General features: G+C 30.4%; 1 protein-coding gene across 1 annotated transcript; it reads left to right on the forward strand.

Annotated features, from left to right (window-relative positions):
- The first annotated feature begins 545 nt into the window (after positions 1–545).
- On the forward strand, positions 546–15,409 carry LOC129957471 (sushi, von Willebrand factor type A, EGF and pentraxin domain-containing protein 1-like). Its single transcript, XM_056069792.1, has 7 exons — positions 546–693; positions 5,176–5,355; positions 6,323–6,496; positions 6,942–7,118; positions 11,082–11,191; positions 13,811–13,955; positions 15,226–15,409. Exons 1-7 carry the CDS (start codon positions 633–635, stop codon positions 15,234–15,236), a joined length of 858 nt encoding a protein of 285 aa, XP_055925767.1. The 5' UTR covers positions 546–632; the 3' UTR covers positions 15,237–15,409.
- The last annotated feature ends 304 nt before the right edge of the window (positions 15,410–15,713 follow it).

The raw sequence follows: 15,713 nt of genomic DNA on the forward strand, positions 1-15,713 counted from the left end.
AGACAAAAACTTGAATAAATGGAATGTAATACAATAAGGAATCAAATCCAAAATAAAATTTTTAAACAATATCTAATATCGTATAACATTCGTTGCAGAGAAAGTTTTTTCTTATTTTATAAGCAGATTTTAGAGCTATGGAATTGAGTAAATTCGATTTTGGATAACAAATTACATTCATTCGGATATAATTTCATTCGATAGTAACCTCTGAAAAATAGAGAGATAGTTGAACCTTAGTTCTATAATTGCATTCAAATAATACTTCAAAATACAAAACAAGCAATATTTTTCTTTAAAAAAATCGTCTGCGCTTAAAAAAAACAACATATTTCAAATAAATGAGAGAAATCCGATATTTTCCCAATTGATAAATGTTTGCAAATTATTTCCAACGGTTATTTTTAACTAACCATAATGATGTTTTTTTAAAGTATCAAATTTCAGCACAAAGCTCAACCTTCTCAAAGTCTGATTTCAAACGCAATTCACCGATTTTCATAACGTAAACAAAGTTAACTCTTGTTTCTAGAAATGAAATTGGATAAAAGCCTGCGCAGCACACGATGCAGCAGTCAGACACATATCAGCAACAGTATATTTAGTTTTCATTTCTTTTTGGATTTCGCAAAATGCAAGTGCATGGAATATTGTGTTTATTATTATCAATTTGCTTAAAAGTGGTATTTTGCGGTAAGTTTGAAATTTAAAAAATATTTCTTTTTTTATATTAAGATTTAATAATAACAAATTTTGTGCTGTAATTTTTATACCATTATTTTATTTACGTCTCAGTGACATTTGTTTTGTATCACTATTCTATTGACGCCATTTTCTTCATGCCATATTTCTTCTTTGTGTATAACTGTTTTATTTATGTTATTTTCACGGTATTATTTGCTACTTATGTTTAACAGGCATGTAAGTGCATAATATGTCTCTGTGGTCTGTGTTTGAGAAAATATATTGTAACTAAGGTGTTAATAAGGGAATAAAGATAAAGATTTTTTACTGGACCTCCCCCCCCCGTCAGAAATTTGACTAGTATGCAGCATCTAAGTTTTTAAATCACGAGATATTTTTTTAAAAAAAATCGTGAAGTAATTATTTTATTCCGTTTTATATGGATCAAATTATTCGAACGCAGTCAACAATTTTTAACTTTCTCCTGTAAGAAGAATAAAAAGAAAAGGCATTTTAATTATCCAAAAATTTAAAATTAGATTTTTACATACTTCCACATATCGGATCTTCATCTCTTTGAAAAATAAATTTTTGAAATAATGCCCGACTGTCTGCTATTGATAGTCATAACTCGAAACTGGTTTGAGCTAGATGGACTGAATCTGGCACTTGGTCCTTAGCCCAAATTTGGAGATTACTGTCAAATTTTAAATCAAATCAATTCTCAAAAAATCTATCTGTTGCTCGATAATTAGAAACGTAAAGTGGATGATAAAGTTTGTGCAAAGGTTTAGCATTTAAAATGTAGTTTTGTATCTATTTTTGAAAAAAAAAAAAAATGAGCCTGGGAGTCGATTGTTTGCTCGGTTCGTACTTTCATAACCATGTCGTAAACTCAGTGACTGAATGATTTAACTGGGATTTTCTGACTATAACTATAGTTTTGAATCAAATTTTAGTTTCACTTCCTCTGATAAAGGAGTCCAAAATATACATTTCGTTTTCTTAACCCTTTTTTTCATTTTGTATAGTATACCATACATACAACTTTATAAAAATATACTACCACTATAAAATAATTTTTATAAAGTTGTATGTATAGTATACTATACAAAATGAGATGGTATACAAAATGAGGTATACTATACAAAATGTATAGCTACCTATATATATTTGCTTTTCTTCAAAAAAGCAATCTTGCCACGATAAGGGTTAATATCGTTTATCTATCCTTCGTTTATTAATTCTTTCGTTTATTAATCAGACTTAGGCAGATAAAATTTGGTGCATAGATTCAGCATCTAAATTGTAGATTTTTCATCAAATTTTGAACCAAATCTATCAAGCAGTTGATCATCGATTCGGTCTGCACTTTCGCATGCATACAAGCGCTATTGTCCAAAAGCGCAGCGATTTAAATAAATGAAATTTGGCATGAGATGATGTTACAGAAACTGTAATTTTGTGTAAAATTATATATATATATATATATATATATATATATATTGTAAAAAAAAGACGTTCTAAATATGTATTTATTATATCTATATCTATCTATCTATCTCTCTATATATAGATAGAATCCTCTCTACATATACACAATTCTCCCACACTAGATTATGATAATAAAATTCTGAGGAATTGTAGAGTTCACGACTTTGCCCGAGGTCCAAAGTTTTAAGTGGGGTAGTAGAGGGTTATTGTCTTTGTTGGAGAGACAATTCTAGTTTATATTTTAACACACGAAATTTTTTTTTTTTTTTTTTTGCATTTCAAAATCTACAGGTGCGTTCAGAAGTTCGAACACATAAAAATAAATGGTGTTATTCAGCAGATTTCAACCCAGGCAACTTAGCTGACCTTTTAAACAATATAGGCCCTCTTATTTAGAATATGAAAATAATGTGAATCCCATTGCATGTGACAGATATCTCTCGGAGGTTTTATTACAAGGGGGGTTTGAAATTCCACAAACATCAATTGTTAACGTTCGTTGAAACCGATGGATCTGTTAATTATCTGTTTCTGCATCATAGCATAATAAATAACATTAAACGATACAGTGATCACACTAAATGGATATTTTTATATGCGTTGAACAGGTCGTTTTCCGGATTAGAGTAATAACAAAAATAAATAAAGTAAGGGATTAAGCGGCGTCCCCTTTACGAGGAATTTTTACTTTCTCGTGTATGTAGTAAAGATAAAGTATAGTAATCGTTAAAAAAATTCGAACTCGACATTTTGACGAATCTCCACGTTTTAGATCTCCTTAAGTACGAAAAATACATTTTTGGAAAATGTCCGTCTGTCTGTGACAAATAGAACTTAAAAACGCTTTCAGCTATACGGCTGAAATTTGGTACGCGGTCTTTACACCAAATTTTCAGATTTCTATCAAATTGTGAGCAAAATCTGTTCAGAGGAGGTCAGTCTTTTTATTACCCTAAAATATTTCCCAAGATAAAAAATAAAAGGATGCAAAATAGACAGTAAACAAGTTTGATAAGAAAAATACTTATTTATGTTTTATGAAAAAGTTATGTCGTACAAAAGTTATCCAACATGAAATAAATGCTGGATACACATCTGTCGGACATGACGCATAAATTTTGCTGTATCTGTGATGTGGAACTTCACAAAACAATTGATTGCTTTTACAGTTGTCGATTATGGGGCACCAGTGAGAAATGGGTTGTCCTCTGACTTGGCTCCATTTCATTCTGTTGGAGGACCCTCAAAAAATTTCCTCACATCCACAAACCAGTAATTATTCGGCTTGGTAATACCTAAATGTTTGAAGGTATTTTCTTAGAAATTTGCCTATTATCACTGACACTAATCACCAGGATCAGCAAAACTGGCGAAGGTCATCGTAGTTTTCACGACTGTGCTTTTTCACATCCTTCCACTTTAATATTATTTTGTGTCCCTTTACGGTACTGGAATATTTGTGTTATAGGCTCACAGGAAAGCTTTTGAGCTTCAGCCAATTAGTCTTCGGTTGTATAATTTTTCACTTTTAAAAATGTGATGGCCTTGGGGACCCTCAGGCAGTGGGACCTTGATGATTAGTCTTGAAGATTTATTGCAATTTGCTGTTGCCGTTCTGAGAACAGAATTTATCAGTTGCATGGTTTGGAATTTAAATCCCCAGGATGGCTCTACAAAGAGCAGAGTGAAGTAGGATAAGACACTCATTGAAGCAACAACGACTTCGATCCAGTGGAAACTGATGCCTGATGATTGAAAGTTAGTGAAAGGTAAATTCTGGCTTTCGTACGAGTAACCTTTATTAATTAATGCTTGTATCGATGTACATTTATGTTTCACAGACAATTGTGTCATATAAAATTGCAATTTACTTGGGGTATTATAACTCTCTTGGCTCTGACGTCATTAAAAGACGAAAATTAACTGACTAATTTTTCAGAAATTGCCCAAAAAAATTTCTATCTAATATTTGTTTATACAGATATACAGGGAATGACCAGCATAAACATAAGAAGGCAGTTACTGTGTTGCTCGCAGAATAGTCAGTTGCCGCTAGCAAAAATTCTAGCTTATAAGTCAGTCAATCACCATCATTTCACTTCATGCCACTGCACTTTTCGCTCATCCACATGCACTGGCCATTCACACACATTTCATTCAAATTTTCTTCGAACCCTCCCCCCCCACCTGGTCATAACGAGCGTTCTAGCTAGAGTACATTCATAAGTCCACCGTTCCTTCTTTCTATATTCAAGGCCGGCCGGCGTCCTGGAATAGGGGTAGTGCATCTTCCCCGTTATCAGGGCGTCCCGGGTTCGAGTGCCGGTTTGGGCATGGTTCTTCTTCCTGTTTTATCTGTGAGATGTGTGAATGTGCCCTCCTGTAAAAAGGGGTTGTGCAAGCGAATGAGTCATGCGTGAGTAGTCAAGTCGTACTCTTAACCCAAGTTGGCTCGACGATAAAAACAAGAGGCGCTCCCCCTTAGGCTTAAATCGGCTGTCTTTGAACAGCGGGCTTGTCAGTGGCAAGTGCCATAAGAAGCAACAACATATTCAAGGCCTTTGCCCCTTCCACTCCCAATTCAGTGAGTGCTCAATCCAAACAGCGCGATAAGATGGACGGTACTTTTACATATTAACTTCAGGCCAGCGATTAATTGCCTAATGGTTCCAAAGAAGTTGCTTGTAATCTATGTTCAATGGCATGCAGTTAATTTTAAAGTTCACTAACGGCATATGGTTAATATGTACCTTATGTCAAGTTTTCCTTGAACCCCTCCTTCCCCCCACTTGACCTTCAACCCTCCCCCCTTTTGGACTGAAAGAATATAAACATTCACTCAAAATATGCCAATTGCGAGTTGTTTTCTGCATTTTTGATTTTGGAGTAACATTATTTCTTTGAAGTGGTATGGAATATCTTCTATGTCCAGCTTAATGCTATGAATTATAAATTTAATTTAAACTTCACATCCGTTTTCCTGCAATTATTTTTCAGTTTACTGTGACAAGCAATCTCTTTCTTTCTCTGGCCTCAGAAAAACAGGAACTCGACTTTATCTCTCCGGAGAAGGATTTTTACCATCCTGTGACAAAGGTTATCAGTTGGCGAGACCTGGCGAAAAAATCGTGTGCCGCAATGGAATTTGGACCGGGTATTTTCCTCCGTGTGTTGTCGGTAAGTGAAACTACTTAACAGAAAAAAAAATAATGTAACAGTTTATATATGAATTGATGATTAACCAATTGATTAGAATACTGGTCATTATGAGTATTACTAAGCATAAGATTGTTTTAGAAGTTCCGAACTATGTAGGATAAGTCTACTATAATAAAAGAGAGTATGTGTATGTGTTGGCGCTCTAAAGGATGGCCATTAGATTTAAATTTACCAAACTTGGTACCGATATATTTTGGAGAATAGGGATATGAACTAGAAGTGATTTTTGAAAATTTTAAATTGGCTTTTAATTAAGTAAAAATTAAGGAAAAGTTTGACGTTTTTCCACTGAAAATACCGAAAATATTACAGCCGAAATTAAATTTTATACTGTTTTAAAAAAACAAAGTTATTTTTTAAATGATATTAATTTAGTTTCGTACAGTTTTTTTTTGGTCTATTTTTAATTAATTAAAATATTTTTAGCTTTGTTTCACTGTAATACATTTCACTATTTGTCATGAAACTCAAATCGCCGTCATTGCTGATGATAAATTAATTAATAAATTAAATAATTAATTTTGGATTTTCTTCCATTGTTGAAGATAAAGATGTGAATGTACAGCTTATTTTTCCGTGCTGGATAAGTTTCTGTTTAAAATATGTTTTTAATAAAATTTGTGGTATTATTTTAACAATCATTAATTTCGCAAACTAACTGATCGCCAAAGGTGACTCATTCCAAATAAAGCCATGTTTTATTCGGTGCTCAATGCATTTTATATCCTAAAACACAAGAATAATATATTTTTTTTTACTATGAATGGAATGGAAAGTTCTTTTATATTCAATTGCATATCTATGATGTCTTGTGTATTGGCTTCATTTAGAAGTAAATCGTTAAAACATGGCAATGACCTATTTTACAAAGAAAGGTTTATTTGTCATTAACAAAGATAACCGTTTCTTTTTTTTCTTCTCACAGTTAGTTGCCAAACATCTCCACCGTCTATACCTAATGGCCGAATAAAATCCTATACTGGATTGCATGGCTCCATCCCAAATTACGAGTGCAACGAATTCTACTTTTTAGCTTTAGAATCAACTATTCAGTGTGCTTTTGGAGAATGGAAAGGGACTCTTCCTATTTGCAAAGATAGTGAGTAAATGTTTTTGATATAAATTGCAATCGGTGAAATGCTTTTATATGGATTTTCTGGTATGTTTTCCCTGTATCATTTTCTTGCTTAGCTTGTTTATTAATGAATAGAATCAAATATTTATTTTGATAGAGTATGCCTATCGATTATTTGGACTCGAGAATGCCTCTCAAAACATGATACACTATTTTAATATACCTAGACACCTAGTTTATGGCCGTAGTTGTCGCTGTTCTCAGGATAATGTGGGGTAGTAGGATCTTAATGGACACCCTGTATAACATGCATGTATATGAATATAATTAAATTCATATTTTTCTAATATATTAATTGTGCTTGTAAGCAATATAACATGCTTCGTTCAATAAAACTCATGTTGTTTTACTGGCTCATATACCTTTAGTATAAATTTTCCATTCTAAATCAGTTATTTTCTTTTTTCAGCAAGATGCTATGTCCAAAATCTGAAACATAAAAATGGTGTTCTGGAGGACAGAAGGGCAACCATCAGTGGGAATTTTTTGAACGTTCGTTGTTCTGAAGGTTTTATTCCTAATGGAATGAAACCAACATGTTCAAGAGGCGAATGGATAGAGCAAGAAGCGTCTCCCTGCAAAGAAAGTATGTTTTTTGTTGAATAGATCGATGTTATTCTTTCAGATGCACAAATCTGTTACACTTCTAGTGTTCTTCACTCTTTGATCTTGATTTCCATTCCTTAGATATTTATTCCTTCTATTTTTTCCCCCTTGCATGTAACTGTCATGTCATTTCTGATCGTATTATTTTGGTGTGATTAAAATTCGAATATTAATTTCTTATATAGCTAGTTCAAGTGGCAAAAAAAAAAAAAAAAATGTTAGACTGGCATGGTAAATACTTTATATAATATTATTAAATGCGAATGAGATTCTCTAACATTATTAATCTTAAAATATTATTCAATAATAAATGAAAAAGTTGTTTGAACCTAAAAAATTACTATTTTGTAAAAATCTGAATTTCCAAATTTTAAGAACAGACATTCCATTTGTTCATCATAAATTAACGTTTAGACCCCTTACAGTAAATAAAAATAGCTCTAAAATATTCTATTGTGAATTAGCATCTTTTCTCTGTAATATCAAGAGTTACTTGCGGTTTATAAGCCTCCTAAGTTTGTTTATAATCCGAATTACCCTTATTGTTCAATGTAAATTTCAATGTAATGTTCAATTCAATTCTCTTCCTTTCATCGTCCCTCTCACCTCTATTTTGACTGTAAAGACATCCTGACGCATGCACAAAAGCGCGAAGGGTTTTAAAATCTGAGAATGAACAATATTTTAAATTCATACTTACATAAACAGTTATATATAAATTCAGTTGTTATGGAAGATTATCTATATACTTATAATAAAGCTCAATGTGTGTGTGTGTGTGTGTGTGTGTGTGTTGGCGCTCTACAGGCCAGACCGTTTGACCTACAGCTACCAAATTTGGTACATGTATACCTTGGAGGTTCGGAATGTGCACCTGGGGTTCCTTTTTTCGAATTTTTAATTAAAATTTTAATTATTAATTAAAAACTAACTTTCCCGCCAAAAAAATCTTCCTTTTTCACCACCGCCAACTTTTTCGCCAAATGAGTAAGGATTCAATTTTTTTTCTCCCAACAGTAATGAGGCTAGGGTTAATATTTTTCGGCGGATTATTTCAAACGATTCTGTTTATTTTCTTAATGTTTTATGCATTTAAAATTATACATTGTTAATTAATCCATGTTTCAGATTCATTCTGAAGTACTTTTGAATTAAAATAACACAGAATAAAGGAAATTAAAAATGTATAATCTGCATAGCGTTACCCCAACTGGCGTAGAAAAATTCACGCATTTGCGTTACCGGAGCTGGCGAAGAAAATTCACGCATGCGCATTCTGATTGTTGCCATGACAACCGTTATCAAAGGACGATTTAAATTATTTTTAGGTTAGTTGCATGCTTTTGTAAGTAAATTGTATTTATGTTAGTTATATATTTTTTGTATATGCTTATAGTTTTAAGTACATCGTTTTTAAGTAGATTTTTTTAACCTGTTTTCAATTATTTAAATTATTTTTAGGTTAGTTGCATGCTTTTGTAATTAAATTGTATTTATGTTAGTTATATATTTTTTTGTATATGCTTATAGTTTTAAGTACATCGTTTTTTAAGTAGTTTTTTAAACCTGTTTTCGACCGATTATTTTAAACGATTCATTTTATTTTCTTAAAGTTTGATGCATTTAAAATTAAACATTGTTAATGAATCGATCTGTTCATGATGAATCTGAGAAAATTTTGTTGACAAATTCTTGAGATATTACATAACTTAAGAAAGATATTCTTTAGTGCCCATAAAGTTTAAACGCTCAGTGACTCTATTATCAGTAATCATATTTTTAAAAAAAATGCTTTGTTTCAGTAAAAAATATTATTATATTAATTGCAGTTTAGTCATTTCCATTTTAATTTTAAGCATAAATTCTACCGGAACTAACAGAAAATTAGAGAGATACATATTATGTTATGGCTGAAGGACTTTATATTATTATGAGTAATTACATGACTATCAAAATTTGAAGCTTTAAAATATTTGATTAAGAAGCTATTAAAGTAGGAATTATATAAAATATTTAATTATTAAAATTTTAACGAGCATTAAGATTGGCGAACCGGCTGGTCGCCAAAGGCGGCTAGTATAAAATATACTCAAGTCCATAAACCAAAAATATTTAAGAATTGTAGCTTTAAAGCAAAAAAAAAAAATTATGTTGAGTGTGTTTTATAAGAAACAGCAAGTTATATATAGTTTATTTTATAAGCTGCATAACTATAAAAAAGCAAAATGTGGTTATACTACATATAATTACATGTATGAAATAACATAGCAAAAGTTTTCAGTGTTATGCATTTAACAAGGCAAGTCCAGTTCAACAATAACTTAATTTCCTTAATTAGTTATTTAAAAAATTAGGCTTAATTGGTTTATTTTCTTAGAGGCAGACTTCTTTTTTCTTGAAAATATTCAAAGGAAGAACCATTTCATCTGGTTAGATTTTTGAACTCTACCCCTGCATTGTGCTAATCCCTCTGCAAAATATTTTTACAATTTGTTCAAAAAAAAAATATTAAAACAAGTCTGAAATTTATTTTTCGACGATTAATCCATAGTACATAATTTTTTTTGAAATTATGTATGAATTGATATTTACTGGAAATATTTTGTAAAATCAGAAGTTTATGTTTGCGTAATACATATAAATTACTCTTAGCCTAGTTGAATTTAGAATGCATCGAGCTTTTAAAGAAAGAAGAGGGAAATACGAGATATTTGATGGAAAAAAAAATGAAAATTAACTTATAATACAGCATGTAGTTCGAATGGGATATTTATTCTATAGGGTGTCTCAAAAAGATTGAAACGTTGTTTAATTGTTTACCCATTCAAGATAAGTGGACGATGTAAATTGCAAAATAACTCAAAATGAGATACAGAATAAGTCTACGTTAATAAAAAAATTTGAGTGTAAATTTAAAAAATTACACTTCTTAAATTTTCATGCAACCCCTTTAGATAAATATGATCAATTAGAAAGTTTTTCTTTCCCACCCAACAAGATCATTAGAAAAAAAAAATGCATACTGTATTTTTTAAATCAAATGAATTGTGATACAGCAAAAATAATGTAAATAAAACTTTCATTGACTGAGATAAACAGTGATCTGATTATGCGAGCAATGTGACGCATACGGCTCTCAATTTCCTTTTATGCGGTCTTACAATCGGCGCATATAATAATTTTAAAAAAAATCTTGAATGCAAATAGATAGATATTTTATAAAATCTACTTTAGAAAGATCGTATGATAAAAGAAAATCGGCTGCATTTCACTATGCAATTTTTTAAAAAATATTTTAACATAAATATTTGAAACGTCTAAACGCAATGTATTTGCAAAATTATTGTCAATTGAAAAAAAAATAACAAATCGTCTGCGAATTAATTTGTTGTAATGTCATTTTGAAAAATTATGATAAATTTAAAAATAAACTATTTGTATGCATTTATTTTGTATTTTATATTTTACAAATAGTAACAAACAGTCTGAACTTTAAAAAACCTCCCTAAAGAATACGTGATGGTGCAGCGAATATGCCCCGAACAAAGCAAAAAGGGTTTTAATGTAAATATTGTAACACATTTTATATTTTTATAATATTTAACAATTTCTATTTTGATACATAGTCCCTATGCAGCGCGTTCTATTTTCAATTAAATATAATTCATGCAGTTTTAAAAATACGAATATGCGGTTTTACGTAATGATGTTATTACATAAAAACTTAAAGCTTTTAATTAACTAAATTGATATATAGGGGTCGCATAAAAATTTATAAAGTGTAGCTTTTGGAAAATTAACGGGAAAAGATTTTTGTTAACACTTTGGTCAAGTAATAACTGTGACATGCATGAATTGACTTCATTAAGCCCTTTGTTGAGTCAATGTATTTACAAGGAAATAAACTGTAATATATTTTGTTTAGTTTTTATATATTTGCTAGGGGATTGTTCAATTCATGGAGTCAACAACGGAACTTTGAAAGAAATGAAAGAACACAAAGTTTGGAAGTTTGGTAAATTTCGTAGCGAACGAAAACTGATTTTAGTAGAGGTAAATAACGCATATGCTATTATGAAAAGCAACTATCATCTTTAATTCAAGCTTAACTATTATTTGCATTACCGTTAATGAGCTAGTTAATCTGCAGAATAACTGATTTGCTCCGTTAAAGTGCGGAACTAAGAATTGTTCGTATTTTAATTAGGTTATGTTTACATTAGCGGTCTCCGCATCGTTAAAGTTCAAAAGTTTGTTTGTTTCTCTCATTCCCTTTCCCTACTCCTCCCCCCCTCTTTTAATTTGGTTTCACCCGCACCAATCTTTAGATTGCACTAATAAGTAAGCATAATTTTGTCATATGTTTCGAAATGTAATGTCCTGATCTAGACTGATCAAATAAGGAAGCAGAATTTCCAGACAATTCTTTATTTTACAGCCCTATATATACAAAGAACAACTTGTTCTAATCTTGGTTAAATAAATAGTTATTTACACCTGTAGTAGGAGATACAACAGTCAAAGTTGAAGGTTTTTCTTGAAACTTAGTTTTCCATCACGTCAACACGACCACTCCAGGGGTAGTTTCTCAGACTCCGAACTCGTGGGCGTAGTTCAACCGTCTCCTGCAATTCGTTTCTTCCCCCCCTTCTAAGAAAAAATTATCAGCACTTTATTTCGGCGTCAATCTCCGCCTCTTAATTTACATTGGTCATTTGAGCTCTCTTTCGGCCAATCGGGGTTCAGCAATATGCTCTCTCAGTGGCGCCAGTGGGTCGTGGGAAGGTCCTTTTTCAAAGAGAAACATCTAGCACATAGATGTTTGGACACCCCTTTCTCTTTGAAAGTACTATCAATACCTCTTGGACGAGGAATTCCACATGTTGGCCTTTCATTATAGTAGCTAATGAACAGATGCGAGACCACCCAGGTGAAAAGATCCACCTTCTGGCTATCTCGAGGAGTTTAGTCATTAACAGCGACGACACAGCTGGCTGTAAATGTCTTATCAGTACTGGGAAACGGGGAATGTTACAGCAAATTCATTTCCTTAACTGTAACTATATGTTAAACCATTTGATTTTTTATATTATAGTTTTTCAAATGATTTATTCTGTCAATTAATTTGTTGTTTGCTTAATTGAATTAAGTGATTCTTTAGATATCGAAAAATAAATAACATAATGTCAATTTCTTTGAATTGCAATAATATTTTGAACTGTTTGAGAATTTGTATTAAAGTTTTTTAATTGATTGATGATTGATTCTATCAACTAACGTGTTGATTGTTCGATTGTACTAATTTGATTCTTCAGATATCAATCAATAAATAAACAACATTTAATTTAAGTGTGCAGAAAAATTGCTGTTGTTTCCGTAAAGATCTTATTTTCACTTTAACTAATGCCTAATACGTAATGTACAGATTAAAGATCGTTTAGGTGGTAATGTACAGATTATCTAGGTAATTCGCAGTTTACCTAGGTAATTTAAAAAGTGAAACAGTTTTCCGCACTTTAACGGATTACTTTAGTTAATGGACAGATTAACTAGCTAACCTGCAGATTAACTGATTTCTGAACTTTAGTGGTAACATTTGTTTTAAGTAAACATAACTGTGTTATCACCGGTATTGAGTGCTAATATTATAATCAATAAATTTGAGTATTTATGAAATTTTTTTTTAATCGTAATTTATTTTTCATTCATTTAAAACATAAGTAAAAAGAAAAGAAAAAGTAAGGCTTGCATATTAAGAAATTTTAATATTTTACATTCTTTTTCTAATTTCTAAGTATAAACTGGTGACGTAAATTTCTTATGAACACAGTTTATTACATATTTCAATAATATTTTTTACAAATACCATAGATATTCCTAGTTCAGTTTTCTCTGCAATAATTTACACATTTAATTTTACAATCAATCAGAATCAATATAAAAATTTCGAAAGAAAAGCAACTATTCCGATGTGCACATTGCAATATTCCAAAATATATTTACACACACACGCACGGATATTTTCTTTCTTTTTTTTTCTTCTTCTTCTTTTAAGCATCATTAAATAACTATTTAAAACCAATTAAAAATTTAGAATATATGAAAGAAATTTCAAAATAGAAAGTTAGAATAAACCAGCGTCTTATTTTTTCTGCATTTCAAAATCGTCTGCATTAAATTTTAAACGAATTGATGAAAACCGAAGAAAATGTTTCGCAGAATGAATTTGGTACAATAGAAAATATAATTTTTCTTTTTAAAATAATTTTTAATTTAAAAAATATACAATAATTTATTTCGAACTTACTGCAGAAAAGCTGGAAGATTTCAGTTAATTTCCAATTATTTGAATAATTAACTTTTATACTTTGAAAAAGTTAACGATGTTACTTTTTCCTGTGTTAAAGAATACGAATGAAAAGTTTTGTCGAATTCGACCCAGTTGTTTAAGAGAAGATGTGGAACATAATTATAATACATAAATAGCCACAATGAATTTTACTTGTAGTAAAATTATTTGAAGAAAATATTTATAAAAAAAATAAATGGAATTCATTGTATTTTCGTTGAAAAGAGTGTATCTTGTAAGCTTGAAAAAACATTCGATAAACTTTGATCATAGTAAAATAATCGTTTTAAATTATACTTTGTTGCTGTTTTTTGCTTGTGAAGATTACAAAAGGTGGAGTTAGACCAGCTGGACATCATTTATATCTTACCTGCGAACAAAAGCATGCAACTTCAGGATCGAAAATTGTTAATGTAACAACAACTTGCAAACAGGGTAAATGGCAACCTGAGCCTATTTGTTTGTCCAGTAAGTATTTTATTATTTTTAGATAGTTTTGATATTTCTGATTAGAATTTTTACTGACTATATAAGGGATGATTTCTATCTTTTAATTGAAATTGATAGTTTTATAATAAATTCCGTTATTTGTTTTTATAAATGAGATAGTTTAATCAATCCTACTTGTGTACCAGATATCTGAACAATTGCGTATCCTTGTTGGCAGTACAATATTTTAATATTTTTAAAAAGTTAATTATAATTGTAATATTTGTCTTATTGTTTTGATTGAAATTTTCTTAAATACGGATTACGTTTTAATTGAATGAAATTCTGATTTAAAATTTAAAAAATATTTACTGGAGTGCATATTCGCTTTCTCTAAAGCACACGCACGCACATCCTTTGTCATTGATAAATATATTCAGATAATCTATACTAAAAACTAAAATTTTATATCAGTTTATAATTATAACTTTCCTCGATACTACATTTACAAAAATTTAGAGATGCGAGTCATCTTTTCGGTTTTCCTAGTGAAAGTCTTAATCTCTTAAACGTATCACGGGTGTTGGGGGTGGGAAAGAAGATTTCAAGCCCTGAAAGGTCAAGCAAATTCCGCAGGTACTCCTCTTTCTTTGCCATTTTCAAGCGTAATGATTACTGAATATATCAAATTTAAAAAGAATCTGGACTTATAATAATAATTGCTTCATCCTCCAATTTTTACCAAGTTTCATTCATTTAGTTCTTTCCTTTTTTGAATTATAGTGTTCGCATACACACAGACAGACACATAAGTAAATACCCTGTAAGCATATTTCCATCAAAATTTGATAAAAGTCTATAAAATTGATACTATATCCCTATGCAAAGTTTCATACTTCCAGCTTAACATTTTCCCTAAAAAATCTAATAAAATGAAAAAGAAAATGTGCAAATAATAATGATAACCAGAATATTACCATTATTTTATTTATGTTCAGTAATTTTATTTTTTATAATAATAAAGAATCATAAAGCTAATAGTGAAAGTCATAAAAACATTTAGATTTAATGCATAAATATCATTGCCAACGCTCTAAAATGATTTTAAAATAACACTTAATACTGCATCGGACTATCATAATTTTCTTCATTGTGATATCATATGTTTAAATCATTCACATGCTGAACATTTGAAATAAACCGATGTCTTCTAATAGAAATAAGGAATTTCATTTTAATAATATATGCTTTTTAAGTAATGAATTTCTTAGTTATACTTTTCATTCTACTTTTTTTATATTTCTCACAGGAAAGAAATAAGTGAATGGAAAGGAAATATTTTATTCGGTGTTTTGACATCATAATAATTGAGAAGAAAACCAATACTACTGAATGCCAAGGCTTTCAAAGAACTTATTCATTAAAAATCTCTGTATATAAATTTATCTTTTTGACTTGTAAAGTTATTTTAATAAATAAATCTTATTTAACTATTTTTGCTTTTTAGTGCTTTATGGCGCTAAAATACTGTTAAGTATACTGCTCCAAATTCAATATGAAAAGTTAATGATGGAAATTTTAAAAACCTTTCACTACTGATCCTACGAAACCGACCATGAAAGTTACGAAATTTTATGCTAATGCTTCGTTTGGGGACAGATTTTTGTTTCTAACGAAGGATGCAAGATGTAAAGCAAGTTATCACGAAAGATGCCCTCATTTTACATCTTGAATTCCTCATTTGAAAAAATAAAAATAAATCGCCCTTTAGTATAGAACTTTCACGGCCGGGTTGGG

The sequence above is a fragment of the Argiope bruennichi genome, chromosome 11 (assembly GCF_947563725.1).
Source record: "Argiope bruennichi chromosome 11, qqArgBrue1.1, whole genome shotgun sequence".
Lineage (NCBI taxonomy): Eukaryota > Metazoa > Arthropoda > Arachnida > Araneae > Araneidae > Argiope > Argiope bruennichi.